The following is a 19,585-nucleotide window of genomic DNA, read 5'->3' on the forward strand; positions in this document are numbered from 1 at the left end:
AATGTTGTACTACCTCAATTTTCTGAGAATTTACTCAGATCCCTTCGCTAGATACCACATGACCAAGGAATGCGACCGACTGTAACCAGAATTCACATATGCTGAACTTAATGAATAGTTTCCGATCTTTGAGAGTTTGTCGAACAACTCTCAGATGAGTCGCATGCTCATCCTCACTCCGAGAATAAATAAGGATATCATCAATAAAAATGATAACAAACAAGTCCAAATACTGTTTGAACACCTTGTTTATTAAGTCCATGAAAGATGCAGGAGAATTTGTTAGTCCAAAAGACATAACTAAAAATTCATAGTGAACATACTGAGTCCTGAAGGTTGTCTTCAGAATGTCACTATCTCTAATTCTGAGCTGATAAAAACCAGATCAAAGGTCTATCTTAGAAAAGTAACTAGCATCCTAAAGTTGGTCGAACAAGTCATCAATCCTAGGGATGGGGTACTTATTCTTGATGGTGACTTTGTTCAACTAACGATAGTTAATGCACATTCTGAGAGAACCATCTTTCTTTTTCATGAACAATACTAGAGCACCCCATGGAGAGATACTACGTTTGATGAAGCCCTTATCTAGAAGGTCTTTCTACTGCTCTTTCAATTCCTTCAGCTTGGCTGGATCCATTCTGTAAGGAGGAATCAAAATGGGTTGGGTATCTGGAAGGAAATCTATTCTCAAGTCGATTTCCCTTTCGCGAGGAACTCCGCGAAGATCTTTTGTAAACACTTCTTGAAACTCATTTACTACTGGGACTGACTCAAGAATTGGGGTTTTGGAGTTTGAATCCTTAACCCTAACAAGATTATAGATATACCCTTAAGAAATCATTTTTCTGGCCTGGAGGTAAGAGATTAATCGACCCATAGGCAGTGAGCTACTAACCTTCCATTCTAAGACTGGCTTATTTGGAAATTGAAATCGAACGATTCAAGTTCTACAACCGACTGAGGCATAACATGAATGTAACTAATCCATGCCTAGAATGATATCTAAATCTACCATTTCTAACTCTACAAGATGTGCTGAGGTGAATTTCTGAGATACTATGACAGGGCAATTTCTACATACACATCTAGCTATAATTAGGTCACCAATTGGAGTGGAGACTGAGAAGGGTTCTGAAAGAGTTTCTGGACTGACACCGAAGTTTACTACTATAAAGAGAGTTACCAAAAACAGTGTAGACCATGGGTATAACAATGCATAAACATCTAAATAAAAGACTCATAACGTACTGGAGAATCTTTCTAGTCCTGGAGAGCTTAGAGAGCATACAGCCTGTTCTGGTACTGTCCGCCACCTGTACTAGACGAAACACTCTAATAAGTTGGGAAACATGTTGGTATTGCTGCAGCTATAGACTGAGCCCTATTGTTATTACCTCTTTGGCCCTGCCTGGCAGAAGGACAATCTTTCAACCTATGGCCAGACTGACCACACCCAAAGCATCATTCCATGCCTGCAAGACACTCGCCCGGATAGTTCTTACCACACTTTAAATAAGTCGGGAAAGTCATGTTGCCTGAATTACTCCCTTGAGACTTGGAGCATGATTCCCTACCTTTCTGATCTTGTCGAAACCTGGTAGATGGAACACTAGCTGATAAAGGTCTTGGGGTTGTAGACCTCTGCTGAAACTTCGACCAATTTCCACCACCCAATTTTTGTTGAGAGTATTCATAATTCCCTGTTCTAGCGTTGTTGTTGTATTTAGCCATTTCCCCAAGCCTTTCTCCCTCAACCTGCTGAGCATGAGTCATAAGCCTAGATATATTCATATCATCCATTATAACATTCCTGCACTCTGTCTTCACCAAGTCAGAAACCCCAAACAAAACCTTACGTATTTGTGCCCTTGGATTGGCAACCATATGTGGAGAATACCTGGAGAGTTGGGTAAACTTAATTCCGTACTCTTGGACTGACAAGGTACCCTATTTCAAACTCATAAACTCTTGTGCCTTAGCTTCTTCTCTCAACTCCCTTGGGAAGAACATATCCAGAAAAGCTCCAATAAAGCAATCCCAAGTCACAGGAGTTGCATCCACACCCCTGTTTTATTTCAACTGAGTGAACCAGATATGAGCCACATCCTTAAGTTGGTAGAATACCAACCTAACACTCTTAGTTTCAGTCACTTGCATTACTCCAAGAATTTTCTTAACCTCATCAATGATATTTTATGGGTCCTCACCACCCTTCGACCCTAGAAACTTAGGCGGATTCATCCGAACAAAACCTTGAACCCTAGATGTTGCTGATCGACCATTTGTGTTAGTAGGAACTGGGCCTGCTGATTGTTCTGATTGGCTACACTTTGAGGCAAAAGCTGGATAACATTCTGAAATTGTGCACTCGTAACCTCATGGTCTAGTACTGGAGGAACTGTGTTAGCATTTTGTGCATTAGCTATACAAGGAGGCATGATCTGAAATGCATAACGATGAATTAGAAAGGAGATCATACCCATACACGATAAAAATAACAAGAAAGTGAAGTTTTTTTTAAAACATTTCGTAGCCTCCCTGTCATTAGATGTGGTGCACTTCAAACCCATGAAGGAGACTCTACTTTGTGCGGTTTTCAGACATCCTAGGACTCTTGAAACTAATCCTCTAATACCAAATTTGTCACGCCCCGAGGCTACCCCTTGACGTAACACCGGACCTAGGATCACGAGTAACCCCAAGCTAACCCTGAAGCTGGCATATCATAAGTAGACTGAAAGATATCAGAATGAAAACATGAACTAATGTGGGAGCTAAATCAATTGAAATGAAAGTGGGGAATACCCAAATAGTCTGAATGTATAAAACATACTAAGAATTTAATAACAACTAAAAGATTAAACTTAACAATTCAAGTTGATTCTACTACTATGTCTGAAAAGCCTCTAACTGAGTTGAGTTGCTGGGACATGCCCCCAGCTAACTGTAAGAAAATTGAAAAATGAATAAAATACTAAGAATGAAATTTATGTCTGTTGTCCTTGAAATATGAGGACTCACCACTAAAGTTGCTGAATATGGACCGAGAATCGATCTAAGCGTGACCTCGGTGCTGAGTACTTGAACCTACATCATTAAATGATGTAACGCAGAGTATGCATCAGTACTTGGAATGTACTGAGCATGCAAGATATAGATAATAGTTGAATAAAATATAGTTGAGCTATAATATAATTTGAATAGAAGATAAATGCTGAGTCTAACTAAAAATTGAGCCAAATGCAATGACCAATTACTAATCATGAACATAACATGCTGAAACTGAATACTGAAAACTTGGTCAAATGCACTAGAGTCTGACCGTGGGAGCTACTATCAACCAACATAAAACCACGTGAGCAAAACGTGGAGTCTTATGTATACGCCCCATCGAGAGGACTCAATATACCTTGCCAGGGGTATAAAGGCATGACTGGCGTGATCAATAAATCTGATGCCCAACAGAGGGGACTTATACTCCTACAGGGGAACTTAGTTCTGGGACTATGAGGGTACGCTGAACCCTAGTCCAACTCAGTGCTAAGCCTACTTGATATATCTTGAGTTTATGTTATTTTTTATGCATTTCACTTAGAAGTTGTGTGTGTCTAGGGCCATTTTGTAGTGGAAATAATGTTTTATGTGTTATGTTTGCAGGAAATAGGCTTGGATGCGGTCGAGTGAGATGAAAGTTGAAAATCTGCAGAAGTGGCCACCCACGGACGTGCACTAAGGACTGTTGGTCCTGTGACGGTCCGTCGAGGGTAGGCATAGATAGGAGCATCAGGTAAGTCTGACCAAGTGTGGAACTACGAAGCGATCCACGGACCCTAGGTTAACCCATGGGCCGTCATGCACATCCATAGAAGATGTTCAGATATTTGAAGTTCAAGTACGTGATGAAATTCCTAAGTGTGGAGCCACGGAAGAGGACCCAATTTCCGTAGAAGCTGATCATAGAATGATGGGTCCAGGGTATGATGAAAAATTCTAAGCGTTGACCAACAGAAGAGACATATAGACCGTAGGTCTACCCACGGTCCGTAGATCGAGTCATCGATCAAAGTCGCGTCCCAGAAATTTTATTTCCTTATTTCATTTCCTTTTTGTCTAGGACATGTTTTTCTATAAATAGGGTATGTAAACCTAGTTTTTGGGAGTTAGACACTATTGTTTACTTTTAGTTCTTGATATTTGCTTTGGGAATTAACTTGCAACTTTGGCAATTTGATTTTCGGATTTCGGTTTATAAGATTTTGGTTTTGAAATTTAGTTGGAGATTACAGTTTTCTTCTACTCTAAATGTAAGTTCATGATTTCTTCTTATCAAAGTATAAATTGTGTTTTTTCAAGCATGAGTAACTAAATCGACAAGTAGGGTTGTAGGAACCATGAGCAATTAACAATGTATGAATAATAACTAAGTAATTCTTGAATAGTGTTGATGTATGTATTGGTAATTCTTTCGCTAAGAAGTCTTTTTAACGGTAGGCAATGTTAGAACTTGCATCGTTCCGACTTGTCGGACCAAGGATGTAATGAATGAGAAAATAATTATCAGCGGAGATTTAGTGTGATACTATCTAATAGTCTAATGTCAATTGGTGCGAGGGTGCAAACTAAGTCATACATTAATGTGATGTCTAATCTGAGGTCAAGGTAAGGGTTAGTAAATTATACAGACGTAGCAGGACCAAGGTGCAGGGTGAAATTCCCTATTTGGATGACCAATCAGTTAGTGTAACACTCCAGAATATGGTAGGTTAAACTAGAGCCTAAACGTGAAAGTTAAAAATTATAAAATGACTCCCCATATAGTAGAAAACCATTTAGGGTTGAAATGAGGGTTATAAGGGTCAAGGCCAAGGGGCAAGTGCCAAGGCAAAGGGGCTAAACCAAAGCCAAAGGCCAAGGCTGCCCCTAGCTTTGAGCACACTGCCCCACCTTCACGAGTGGAACCATGGATCGTGGTCCACACTGCGGCACGTGAACCTTCCTTGGCAATGGAAAAATGGCTACCAAAACTCCTAGCCACTGCCTCTACTTCACGGAAGGGACCACGGCTCGTGGAGGCCTTGGTGAAAAAGACCTAGGCATGGTGGTTTAGGGGTACAAAGTAGCCTAGCTACTGCCTCAACTTCACAGAAGGGACCACGACTCGTGGAGCCCTTCGTGAAGGTGACTTAGGCTTGTGAGCTTGTGGCACCAATTGCCAAGCCACTGCCCTAACTTCACGAGTAGGACCACGGGTCGTGGTCCTCACAACGGCTCGTGAAGGTGGCTCATGGTGCCTTACGTGGTCACTTAAATGAGGGTTAGTCAAGTAATTTCCTTTTTTGTCCAATTAAAGTGGGATTGTGTTGGGTATTTTTAAGGGTACTATATAAGTTGTTTTTAAGTCAAAATCTCCTAGTCTAATTCATTATTCACAAACACCCAAATCAAACAAAAACTTCATCTTCCTCTCAAATATTTCTCTCTCTAAACTCAAAGAAGAAGAAAGGAGTAATTGGAGCTAGGGCTTGTAGAATTCAAGGGTTCTTCCTCAAATTTCTTGGAGATTCTTAAGAAAGCTATGGTGGCTTTTCATCTCTGTGTAGTTTCCACCCATAGAGTCCCTTCAAAACTTGGTTTTAAAGATTTCATGTTTCCCCTAAACCTAGGGTTTCAATTTATGCCTTGGGCCGCCTTCCAAAATATTTTCAATTGTTTATATATGGTTGATTATGGTTGGTTATGATGAATTATGATTGAATTGATGGAGTATTGTTGTTTTATGATGAAAATTCCCCATAGACCCATTCTTCCCCCATATTGATAAATCATGAATTGATGATGTGCGTTGGTTGATATTAGAAGTATGCCAATTGATTATGTTTATGTTGAATTAGTTGTTGAATCAGGAAATTCCTCTTATATTATGTAGTAGTTGTATATGTTTGGGTTGATTGTGATTCATGGACCATGAAGGGCAAAGTTATGAGGGTTTGTACATTTTTATGAGAATTGTGTATGAACTTATGATCCACGTAGAAGGTGAGGATCCTATGACTATTGTGTAAATTGTGGTATTTTTGAATGATCATTCTCCCCTACCCTTACACATGACTATGTATGATATGTCTATGACTATGATATAATTATTGTGTTGAATGGAAGGCTATTCTCATGAACACACTATGAATATGATGTGAAAGGTTTACTCTCATATTGATGATTCTAAGGTTGAAAGGACATTCTCACCTAAGGAATCTATGAGCTATTATGATACCATGTTGACTTGAGTGCCTAGTGCATTCTTTTATGAACATGAACTTAAGTATAGACTTAATATGAATTTTAAAGGGAATTATGCTTAGCACCGAGTGGATATGAAAATGAGATGGAAGCTTTTACGTTAGAAAGTCCGGCTTCCCAATGTAAGTTATCTCATGAGATGGAAACCTTTTATGTTAGAAAGTCCGGGTTTCTAGTAGCAATCTCCTTATCTCATAACTATGTTCCCACATAGGTCTTTAGCTAGTGGATCCACCTAATAGCTAATATGTTAGTTCTACCTTAGGCAAGTATGACACCTATTTTCGATGTGGGGGTAAGACACCTGATTCCATGTAGCTCACTAGTCTATGTCGGTTAAGGTTATATTTCCCTATATGATAAGAATATGAATATGACAAGAATATGAACTATACCTATGACTTCTTAAGAAGTTATACTTAGTGTGAGTGGGGCTAAGGGAATTCACTTATGGATTGCACAAGTGGTCTTTGGAAATGGGTTATAGGGTGGTTTTCTTAAGCTATGAAGATATGTGAATTATGTATGTAAGATATGGATTGTTGCTTATGGTAACTTCATTTGGCCGAGGTACTTAAACGGTGTGAAGAGTGCAATCTTTTTCTCAATTGGGAAAAGTGCCACTTCATGCTAAAAGAGAGGATAGTTCTGTGTCATTGGATTTCTGAGAAGGGTATTAAGGTTGATAGAGCTAAAGTTGAGGTAATTGAAAAGCTTTCACCATCTATCTCTGTTAAAGGTGTTAGAAGTTTTCTTGGTCATGCAGGTTTCTATAAGTGGTTTATCAAGGATTTCTTTAAAATTGCACACCCATTGTGAAAACTGCTCGAAAAGGAATGTAAATTTGATTTTGATGATACTTGTCTGAGAGTTTTTTGAGAGTTGAAAGAAAGGTTATTCCGCGTCTATCATTATTTCACCAGATTGGGGGAAACCATCTGAGGTGATGTGTGATGCGAGTGGAGTGGCGCTTGGTGTAGTATTGGGACAGAGGTGAGAGAAGATCCTTCATTCGATTTACTATGCCAGCAAAACTTTGAATGTGGCTCAAAAGAACTATACAGTGACTGAACAGGAACTCCTTGCTATGGTTTTCGCATTCGAGAAATTTTGATCCTACTTGCTTGGTACAAAGGTCATAGTGCATACAGACTATTCCACATTGAGGTATTTGATGGCTAAGAAGGATGCCAAAATCGAGGTTGATCAGTTGGGTATTGTTGCTGCAAGAGTTCGATTTTGAGGTGAAAGACAGAAAGGGGACAAAAAATCAAGTTGCCAATCATTTGACTAGATTACAGGAGGGCTAAAATTAATGATGTATTCCAAAATGAACAGCTATTGGCTGCTTCTTATGATCTTATCCCTTGGTTCGCAGATTTTACTAATTCCTTGGCAAGTGATTTGGTTCCATCGGAGTTGTCATTCCACCAAAGAAAAAAGCTTATGCATGATGTGAAGAAGTTCTTTTGGGATGAGCCTTACTTGTTTCGTATGTGAGCTGATGGGATTATTCGTCGATGTGTGCCAGAGGTTGAGATGATGAGTAACTAGAGATGTGTCATTCATCGCCTATTGGTGGGCATCATAGTGGTATTTAGACTGCTCATAAAATCTTGCAGTATGGGTATTACTGGCCAACCATCCACTAAGATGCTCATGATTTCACTAAGTCTTGTGACTGTTGCCAAAGAGAAGGAGGAATTTCAAAGAGGCAAGAGCTCCCTATGAATCCGATATTGGTGATTGAGTTGTTTCACGTTTGGGCCATTGACTTCATGGGTCCATTTGTGCGTTCACATGGGATGAAGTATATTTTTGTTGCGGTTGATTATGCGTCAAAATGGGTGGAAGCAATTGCGCTTTCAAACAATGAGGGTAAGAGTGTCACCGCATTCCTGAAAAAGAGTTTCTTCTCTAGATTTGGTACACCTAGGACGATTATCAGCAATGGAGGTTCCCACTTTTGTAATAAGTTGTTCAAAACGTTGCTAGAGAAATATGGAGTCCGTCACAGTGTATCCACTCTGTACCATCCACAGTCTAGTGGGCAAGTTGAATTGCTAAACCTTAGAAAAAGAAAATTCTTTCTAAGACTGTGAAAGCCAACAGAACTGATTGGTCAAGGAGGCTTGATGAGGCTCTATGGGCCTATCGCACCGCTTTCAAGACTCCCATAGGTATTTCCCCTAGCAACTTGTATATGAGAAGTCATGCCATTTGCCGGTAAAGCTAGAGCATAAGGCTATGTGAGCGCTAAAGAAGTTTAATTTGGATTGGGGCATTGTGTCAAGTCAAAGAGTGAGTAACATTGATGAGCTTGATGAGTTTCGCCTAAAAGCATATGAAAGTTCAACCTTGTACAAGGAGAAGAAGAAGAAGTATCATGATCAAAAGATTGAAAAGTGTGGATTTGTTGTGGGTGATCTGGTGCTTCTATTAAACTAAAGGCTGGGATTGTTTCCTGGCAAGCTCAAGTCCAAGTGGACCAGGCCATTTCTAGTCACTCAAGTATTTCCATATGGAGCGGTTGAGCTTGAGAACAAGGAGGGAACAAGGTTCAAAGTGACCGGGCAGAGAATCAAGGTCTACATGTGGATATTCGAAAGTGTGCAAGAAGTGATCGAGGCCTACTATCTTGATGAAGTCTAAGTAATCAAGAGGCATGCGTCGTGCCGCGACGTTAAATCAAGCGCTGCTTGGGAGGCAACCCAACATGTACAATCTAGCCAACCATAGGTTTTTCTTTTCGTTATAGGAGTTTTCTTCTTTTATTTTGATTTTTGTAGCTCTTTAGTTAGGTTTTTTATTTTTGTAATAGTGTTGGGTAGATATAGAATAGGGTATGTGTCTAAAAAGTGTCTAGAAAATGAAAAAAGCAAGTCCTAATGGTTGCTAAGTCTGCAAGGGCGAAAGGCAAAATCTACAGAAAAATAGTTGTGCAATGGTCTACGGACCCCATCGACGGTCTGTGGGTCCATCCACGGACCGTGAATGGCGTCCGTAGGCCCCAGGTTAGTTCTCCCAAAATTTTAAATGTTATAGTGACCTACGGTCCATAGGTCGACCCACAGACCGTCAACGGGGTCTCATGGGTCCAAAACCTAGGGTTTGCCCGAACCGACTCGGACACCTTTAAAATAAAACCACTCATTTTTAATTCATTCCCCCATTCAAAACTCCCTCCCAACCATTCTCTCCCATAATCATTCCATTAAATCCCAATATCCCACAAATCAAGTCCATTCACTTCCCCGAATCTCCCATAATATTTATTTTCTTTTCCAAAACCACCCCATTTTCCCGGCACAGTGATTTCTCGGTTCGGGTTTGGTGTAAAAGGGCTAGCAAAGGTCTAAGGAGTTCATTGCAATCACACACTCACCCACTTTGCTTACTTGTAAGGTAAAACGACTTCTCCCTAAGTTTGAATTTTGTTGTTCATTGTTTAAATCATGAAGTCACGAAGTGGATCTTGACCTTGGGTTGTTTATCTATTAATTGCATGTTAAACTATAGTTAGAAACACCCTTGGAACGATAAAATGTGAATGTGTTGTTCATTTTAACAAAGTATATCAGCTAATAGGCCGAATTGGAAGTTTTGACTTAGGGTTCATAGGTTTCAGTGTGATAATCTGTAAATTCTTGTGAACATGGAACCCTAAGGATGATTAACTACCTAATTACTTGTTGAAATGCATGTATATGCTTCAGTTGTAAAAATTATTGAAGGAAAATGATTGAAAGAAGTAAACCATCAGGAACCTAGCACATCCTGGCCCACGAGACCTCGTCTATAGATCGTATGTCATTATATGGTAGGTCATTATACGGACCGTAGGTCAGGTCCGTGGGCCAGAACACACGAAATCCAGGCTAAGTGTTGAACCACGGTGTGGACTACGGTTCGTCGTTCCATCGACGGACCGTTTTGCACATTTGTGGTTCCAACATTAAAGAACCAATTTTGGGTTCTCTAACCTACTAAGAGGACCTACGGACCGTAGGTCGACCCACAGACCGTAGGTACCCACCGTAGGTGGACAGTTCAACTATTGTCTAGATTTTTTTTCAGTTTTTCGTTTTGAGTCGTTTCTTGTTCTAAAATTATTTCGTGTGTTTTATTTGGTTGTTTTAGTAATAACTAAACTTCAACATGTACTATGGCCCCCAAGAAAGTTTCGACCTACGCCGCAAAGGGCAAATCAAATCCCGGCGCTCCCTCGCGACGTTTGATCATTGCGGAGGACACTAACTATATTTCTTACAACACCACCAAGACCTCTCATACTACTCCTTGCACTACGAGGAACCGAGCCCAGCTGATGGTTCCCAACATGGTCACTGCCACTCAGTCTGTTGAGGGGCCACACCGATCGGTTCTCCTGTTAGCTCTGAGTCAGCATCCGAATTCGGGTTCAGCTCTCGCACCAGTTCAAATGGCATCACCGCCTTGTCTTCAGAGGTTGATAATGCGGGCGACATTCCAGTGCCCACCCCCCATTCTGAGCCTGCTCCGGTTGCTGAGGAGCCTAATCAATGGTGTGTAGAGGGACATCACTAGATCTATAGGGATGCTCATATGCTGAACGAGAACGATACGATTGCTCGACTAGTCACTGATGAGCGTCAGGTTCTCACAGGTAGCCTCCACACTTCTCCACTCATTGAGGGGCTATTCCGTAGACACAGGTGTGAGTGGATGGCATGATCCCAGGCACATACAGATATGAGATAGTCATGGAGTTCTATGCTTCCTACATGGCTACCCTCAGAAGGTCCATCAATAAGTGGGCCAAGCCTGCCGCTCAGCCTCCACGTGAGGCCATACTCATCCGGGGGTTATCTGTTCACATTTGTGAGACCACTCAATGCCGGTTCATCTATGGGTCAGACAACACTCTGCCCATCAATACAACAGTATTCGACTATCAGATGGGCATTGTTCAGAGTGGAGAATTTCAGCGAAATGCTTAGCAGAGGGAGTCCCTTGTGATATGGCTAGCCCGACATCTTGCTACTGATTGAGAGCACGCTGAGTGGGTCCAGACTCTAATTTTGGGGATTAAAAAGGTGACCCTGACCTTTGCTGCTAAATTTTTTGGTTATTGGTGCGTAACTGTGTTTCCCCCACTCAGGCAGATAATGTACTCACATGGGATCATGGGGTGATGGATGTAGATATGGTTGCTGGTTTGGAGATAGATTTCAGCCACATTCTGATTTCAGTGATCCATGTGTCACGACCCGGGAGCACCCCCAAGTCGTAACAAGGCGTACTCGACCCCGAAGGTGTCTTATACAAAACCACATAGTCATTCATTGCATTCAATAATGATAATAGTGCGGACTGAAAAACTTGTTTACATCCACACATTTAAACTTTATTAAAACAACTTTAAAAACACACAGCGGAAGTCTAAGTCTCACATGACCATCTTAGACACAATCACAAGACATAAGCAGGGACACAACCCTTTACAATCGAAACAAAACTAAAAGTGTCTATTACATGAACAAAAGAACTTAAAAGTCTTATCCTTGAATCCATGAGGACATACCAAGTCTTGGAGGAAAGCAATCCAACACTTCAAACTAGCTAGGAGGGATCACTTGCCCGGAACCTACACTTATAGTAAAAACATGAAGAATATGGGTTAGTACACAAAATGTACTAAGTATGATGACCATGCAAAACATTCTTTAAAAAGGGACATTTTGGCTAGAAACCATGCATTATGCCACTTTTTGAAGTATCATGAACAGTTGCATAGAAGACATACAAGACAAGCATAAACATCAAGTAAGTCATAATATCACCTTTAAACAATATCAACATGAAAAACCTTTACCTTTGACCTTCACCTAAAGCAACCCTTATGATATACCTTGTGCAATGTATGGATAGCGTCCCATACCACCATCCATACTAAGGCACCACATTTAGGTCACTTAAAGTAACTCATCCTTCCTTTCCTTCACCTTTGCACAATATTCATACATAAGAGGTATATCATTAATTAAGACATGACAAAGGAAAATAACTGATAATATAACCCAAGTATAGCATGCATCTCATATTAAGCATTTGAGAGCCAACATTCTTTAATAACCTCATTTAGGGCATATTTATGTCACAGACATAAGGATTTTAGAGAAACTCACTATGATCCTCTCCAAGCCTACTCGTGCAATGTATAGATAGCATCCCATACTACTACCTACACTTTGTAGAACCTATCAAGAAACCATAATGAAATCTCACATAATGGGAAGTAAGCATTTAACCGACATAGACTATGAGAGCTTGTCATGGGATCCGGTGTCATAAGTCCCCACACCGTAAAGAGGTGGTCTACTTGCCTAAGGAAGACTGGTACATATAGATTAATGGATCCACTAGCTACCTATGCAGGCACATAGTTTATGGGATAAGGTAGACGATCATTGAAACTCATGCCTAACTATTGGGGGATTTTCCATCTAACCAAATCCACTCGGTGCTTAGCCTACATTCCCATAGAATAGTTCGTTACTTTGACATTATCACATATGAGAGGTGTCATTGGCCTACCAACTCCAAATTACATTCATTAACACGTGAAAGAGTGCTTTAAGCCTACCGTTTCAAGGTTCATTTAGGAAAGATCATTAACTCCTCTTGAAAGGGTGCCATGGGCCTACCAGTTCAAGTCTCATCATTAACCTTCATGGAAAGGTGCAATGGGTCTACCGATTCCAAGGTTCATTACTATCATTAATGGCAGGGTGCCATTAGCCTACCGATTCCAAGGTTCATTATTATCATGAGTGGAAGGGTGCTACTAGCCTACCGATTCGAGGATTCCACAACCAACAATATAATCATTTAAACAATAAAAGCATGCACAAGCTTTACCAATTCGAGATATGCAATACATAGGAGAATCCTTCATATTCTATCATCAACATTCATGAGTGTCAAATTGAGAAAAAGCATTTCAATAATAACACATTTACGTTCATAACATGATCACATTAGCTCCATTGAATATCCATTCATAAAATGTCATGTAACACTTAAATTTCTTATACTATGTCTTCAAGGCCATGGTCACAATGTACAAGAAAAGTAAACACCTCCACCTTTCAAGTAGATCATCATCAAGAACAATTCTACTAATAATATGAGATTAAGTCACTGTACCATCCTCCAAATCCATAATCACCATTACTCAATTCCCAACAATTCTATCACCACAAGGTGATTCACCCATAACTTGCCCATAAGGCCACAATCCTCAATTCATACATATACCAACAATCCATCATAAATAGATATAGAAAACCGTATAAATCAACAATACAATCCGATCTAAACACAATTTCATCGACATTAAATCATAGGCATTAAACCCACTTCATAAGCAAATTCTAGGCTTTTAATGAAAACATGGGTTCTTGAAGAAGTTTCATATAAAAATCATCTTAAAATCATAAATAGAATTTCAATTCACCAATATAATGACTTTGAAAACATTTTACCCATGAACCCATACCTAGAATAGAAAATAGAAGTTTTGTTCTTTAAAGACTTTTGAAACCCTTTTTAATGGACTCCTTGAAGGAAAGATAATCAAGGATCAAGGGTCACCATACCTTTGTTAAGATTCCCCAAGAAAATTGATGAATAAACCACCTTCAATCCAAGCCCTAGCTCCAAGTTCTTGACCTTCTTAAATGGAGGATTGTAGAGAGAGAAATATTTGAGAGGAGGTGGGTTTTTTTTTAATTCTAATTGGAGTGACTTAAATGGAAGAATTTTGGTCTAGAAGGGTTTTATAATTGCTAGGAAAGGCATATAATAATAGGGTCTCAACTAAGGAAAAGAATTAAGGACCCACAAAGTTAAACTTAAAAGTTTTCACTAAACCCGTCTAAGCTCGTCCTTTTTGACAGTGCTTCACTATTTTGGGCATAACTTTTTACTCCGAGATCGGAAAAGGGCAAACTCGGTGGCGTTTGAAAGAGGACTCAGATACCTTTAATTGGATAGGTAATGGTCCATCTAATTCGTTTTGAGCTAAAAGATATCATCATTTGAAGTTGACCCTAAAAGTTGTAACTTTAAAAATCTACCCCTTGCCCGTTTGTTCCAGTGGGATTACTCAAAGGCTGGTCAACTGGGAAATCCACTAGGCGACCATAGGGGCATAAGGGCGACTCGCCAACCCCTTAGGTGAGTGTTAGTGTGTCGCTTGAGGAAAAACAACATGTTTAAGTTGAGGGTGTTGATATATCGTGAGTTTATGATATTTTTGATGCATTTCACTTAGAAGTTGTGTGTGTCTAGGGCCGTTTTGTAGTGGAAATTTTTTTTTATGTTATGTTTGCAGGAAATAGGCTTGGACGCGGTCGAGTGGGAAGAAATCTGAAAATCTGCAGAAGTGGCCACCCACTGACGTGACCTATGGACAATAGGTCATGTGTTAGTACGTCGAGGGTAGGCGTAGATAGGAGCATCAGGGAAGTCTGACAAAGTTTGGAACTACGAAGCGATCCACGGGCTGTCTTGCACATCCGTAGAAGGTGTTCTGAGAGTTTAAGTTCTTGTACCTGATGAAATTTTTAAGTGTGGAGCCACAAGAAATTTTAAGGGACCGTAGGTCAACCCTCGGTCCGTAGGGTCGAGTCGTCGATCAAAGCCATGTCCCAGAAAGTTTATGTCCTTATTTTGTTTAGGACATGTTTTTCTATAAATAGGGTATGCAAACCTCATTTTTTGAGGTTAGACACTATTGTTTACTTTTAGTTCTTGATATTTGCTTTGGGAATTAACTTGCAACTTTGGCAATTTGATTTCCGAATTTCGGTTTATAAGATTTTGGTTTTGAAATTCAATTAGAGATTATGAGTTTCTTCTACTGTAAACATAAGTTCATGATTTCTTCTTATAAAAGTATGAATTGTGTTCTTTCAAGCATGAGTAACTAAATCAGCAACTAGGGTTGTGGGAACCATGAGCAATTAACAACGTATGAATAATAACTAAGTAATTTTTGAATAGTGTTAATGTATGTATTGGTAATTATTTTGCTTAGAAGACTTTTTAACGGTGCTCAACGTTAGAACTCGCCTCGTTCCTACTTGCCGGACCCAGGAGGTAATGAACAAGAAAAGAATTATCAATGGAGATTTAGTGTGATACTATCTAATAGTCTAATGTCAATTGGTTCGAGGGTGAAAACTAAGTCATACATTGATGTGATGTCTAATTTGAGGTAAAGGTAAGGGTTACTAAATTATACACACGTAGCCGGACCAAGTGTGGGGTGAGATTCTCTATTTGGAGGACTAATCACTTAGGGATACCTAACTTATCGACTTTGCATGTAAAACACTACGAAAGAATTACTATTATTAGGATTACCACGTTAAGATCTTATGGGGAACACATACACCCTAGTTTCTCTCTCATTGATTACTCAAAAGCTTGAATCTTGCTCACTTGTTACCTAACAACAATTGGTTATTTCCATACAACCCCCCCCCCCCTTTAATTACTTGTCTCAGAAATAGTTTGACTAAACGAATATAATCGTGAGTTAAGTTTAAGTCCGAACCATATTCCTCCTGGGATCGACCCCAACCTCCAAGTTGGGTTCTTTATTTGATGACGACCACTTATAATTCTTTAGGGAAGTGTAATTTGAGCGTATCACTTCTCCCAACTGGAAATGTATATGACACAACATAAAGTGTCTAGCAGGCTCTAATACTTATTTCGGGTGTGGTAAAATTGGTCATAAAATAAGGGATTGCCCTTTGGTTACTAAAAATGATGGAGACATTCACCGTAAGGCTCAACCCTACCCTTCATCTGGTTCGACTGGTTCGTGTTGAAATGTTCCTAAGAAAAACCGTTTCTATGGTCACCAAACTAGAGATGACCAAGAAAGTTTCCCAGACGTTGTGATTGGTATGTTAAAAGTCTTCCATATAGATATGTATGCTTTACTTGATACGGGTTCTACTTTTTCATTTGTGACTCCTTTTATAGCTATGAGGTTTGACGTGCTCCCTGAAGTGTTGTTAGAACATTTTTCTTTTTCTACCCTCGTTGGTGATTCTATGGTGGCTAAAAGAGTCTATAGGAGATGCCCAGTTTCCTTATCCCATAGAGTCACTCTAATAGATTTGGTGGAACTTCATATGATTGACTTCGATGTTATTTTGGGTATGGATTGGTTGCATTCGTGTTATGCCTCTATTGATTGTAAAACTCGGGTAGTGAATTCCAATTCCCAAATGAGCCTATCTTAGAGTGGAAGGGGGGAAACTCTATGCCTAGAGGTCAATATTTTTCTTACCTAAAATCAAGGAAAATGATTTCGAAGGGTTATGTCTATCATATAGTGAGGGTGAGGGATGTAGAGTCTGAAACTCCTACTCTTGAATCGGTCCCTATTGTAAAAGAGTTTCTCGATATTTTCCCCGATGATTTACCTGGTGTTCCTCCCGAAAGGGAAATAGACTTTGGGATTGACATTCTACCTGTCAACCAACCTATATCTATTCCTCCATATAGCATTGCTTCGATGGAACTTAAGCAATTGAAGGAACAGTTAAAGGACTTATTAGATAAGGGTTTCATTCGACCAAGTATCTCTCTATGGGGTGCTCCGCTGTTTTTTATTAAGAAGACATATGGCTCACTCCGAATGTGTATTGATTACCGCCAATTTAACAAAGTAACCATCAAGAACAAGTATTCTCTTCTGAGGATAGATGACTTATTTAATCAACTCCAAGGGGGAAGTTATTTCTCCGAAATTGATCTCCGGTCGGGTTATCATCAATTAAGGGTGAAAAAGGAAGACATTTAGAAAACGTCCCTTAGAACCCGATATGGTCATTACGAGTTCTTGTTTATGTCTTTTGGTTTTACTAATTCCCCGGAGGCGTTTATGGACTTGATGAATAGGGAGTTTAGACAATACCTTGATATGTTTGTGATTGTGTTTATCAATAATATTTTGATCTATTTAAGAAGTGAGAATTAGCATATTGATCATTTGAGGATTGTATTGAAAATTCTCAAGGACCAACAACTTTATGCAAAGTTTAGTAAATGTGAATTTCGTTTAAGATTCGTGGTTTTCTTAAGCCATATTGTTTCAAGCAAGGGTATTGAAGTGGATGCGATTAAGACGGATGCGGTAAAGAGCTAGACCTCTATCACTGACAGACATTAGAAGCTTCTTGGGTTCGATCGATTATTATAGAAGGTTTGTTGAGGGGTTTCCTCCATTGCTTCTCCTTTGACTCAAAAGAAGGCCAAGTTTATATGGTCGGATGCTTGTGAGAAAAGTTTCCAAGAGTTGAAAGACAGACTTAGTTCCGCTCCGAATTTGACCTTACCGGAAGGTACATATGGCTTTGTGGTATATTGTAACACCTCTAGAGAGGAATTGGGATGCGTGCTTATGCAAAATGGTAAGGTGATTGCCTATGATTCAAGGAAACTAACAGTTCATGAGAAGAACTATCCAACCCATGACCTTGAATTAGCAGCGGTGGTATTTGCCTTAAAGATTTGGAGGCATTATTTGTATGGGGTCCATGATGATGTTTTCACCGACCATAAGAGTTTACAATATGTGTTTACCCAAAAAGATCTAAATCTTCGCCAAAGAAGGTGGTTGGAATTATTGAAGGACTATGATATGAGTGTTCTTTATCACCCCGGAAAGGTGAATGTAGCAGCGGATGCTCTTAGTAGGTTGTCCATGGGTAGTGTTGCATATGTCGAGAAAAGAGTTGGCACGAGATATGCATAGATTGGCCCGGTTGGGTGTTCGATTGGTAGATTCCGACAAAGGTGGTGTCATGGTCTGTAATGGCTCTGAATCATCTTTTGTAAATGATGTGAAAGCTAAACAATGTATTGATCTGACTTTGGTGGAATTGAAGGAAGCGGTACTCAAGAAGTCCGTTGAGGCTTTCTTCCAAGGGGGAGATGGGGTACTTAGATACCACAGTCGACTATGTGTTCCAAATGTTGATGAGCTAAGGAAACAGATTTTGGCAGAAGCCCATAGTTCGTGGTATTCCATTCACCCGGGAGCCACTAAGATGTACCATCATTTACGAAAAGTCTATTGGTTGAATGGGATGAAGAAGGATATCGGGGTATTTGTGGCTAAATGTCCAAATTATCAACAAGTAAAGGTTCAGCATCAGAAACCGGGAGGTTTAACTCAAGCTATTGGCATTCCCGCTTGGAAGTAGGAAAATGTAAATATGGACTTTATAGTTGGTTTGCCTCGCACCAGATGCCAACATGACTCTATTTGGGTGATTGTAGATCGGACAACAAAATCAACACATTTCCTTCCGGTCAAGGTTTCTTATTCCGCAGAAGATTATGCCAAGTTGTATTTGACAAAAATGGTAAGATTATATGGTGTTCCCTTGTCCATTATCTCTGATAGAGGTACTCAGTTTACTTTTTAGTTTTGGAAGTCATTTCAAAAGGGACTTGGCACTAAAGTTAAGCTTAGCACAACTTTTCACCCACAAATGGATGGGCAAGGGGAGCGAACGATCCAAACTTTAGAGGATATGTTGAGAGAATGTGTCATCGATTTCAAGGGAAGTTGGGATGATCACTTGTCATTGATAGAGTTCGCTTATAATAATAGCTACCATTCTAGTATTGGTATGGTCCCCTTTGAAGCTCTTTATGGTAGGTGGTGTAGATCTCCTATAGTATGGTCTGAAGTGGGTGAAATTGCTTTGTTTGGACCTGAATTAGTTCATGAGGCTATGGAGAAAGTCGGGCTCATTAGAGAGAGGTAGGGAACCGCCCAAAGCTGACAAAAGTCCTATGCCAATGTTAGAAGGATAGACCTTGATTTTGAGGTTAATAATTGGGTCTATTTGAAAATCTCACCCATAAAGGATGTAATGAGGTTTGAGAAGAAAGGAAAACTTAGTCCCCATTTTGTAGGCCCATATCAAATTTTGAGATGTGTTGGAAAGGTTGCATATGAGATTGATTTGCCAAATGAGTTGGCATCGGTGTATCGGGTTTTCCATGTCTTATGTTGAAAAAGTGTGTCAGAGATCGGACATCCATAATTCCCCTAGGAGGATTAGAAGTGAAAGAGAACCTTTCTTATGAAGAAGTTCTGGTTGAAATTCTAGACCTACAAGTTACGAAATTGAGGAACAAAGAAGTTGTTCCCGCGGAAGTTTTATGGAGAAACCATCTAATTAAGGGTGCCACTTGGGAGGCCGAA

At 39.8% G+C, this 19,585-nt stretch overlaps 1 protein-coding gene across 1 annotated transcript; it reads left to right on the forward strand.

Moving 5' to 3' along the window:
• Positions 1-18,086: 18,086 nt before the first annotated feature.
• LOC125848627 (uncharacterized) lies at positions 18,087-19,142 on the forward strand. The gene is made up of 2 exons (XM_049528563.1): positions 18,087-18,388; positions 19,034-19,142. The coding sequence occupies exons 1-2, from the start codon at positions 18,087-18,089 to the stop codon at positions 19,140-19,142; spliced, it is 411 nt and encodes a 136-aa protein (XP_049384520.1).
• The last annotated feature ends 443 nt before the right edge of the window (positions 19,143-19,585 follow it).

The sequence above is a fragment of the Solanum stenotomum genome, chromosome 1 (assembly GCF_019186545.1).
Source record: "Solanum stenotomum isolate F172 chromosome 1, ASM1918654v1, whole genome shotgun sequence".
Taxonomy (NCBI): Eukaryota; Viridiplantae; Streptophyta; class Magnoliopsida; order Solanales; family Solanaceae; genus Solanum; species Solanum stenotomum.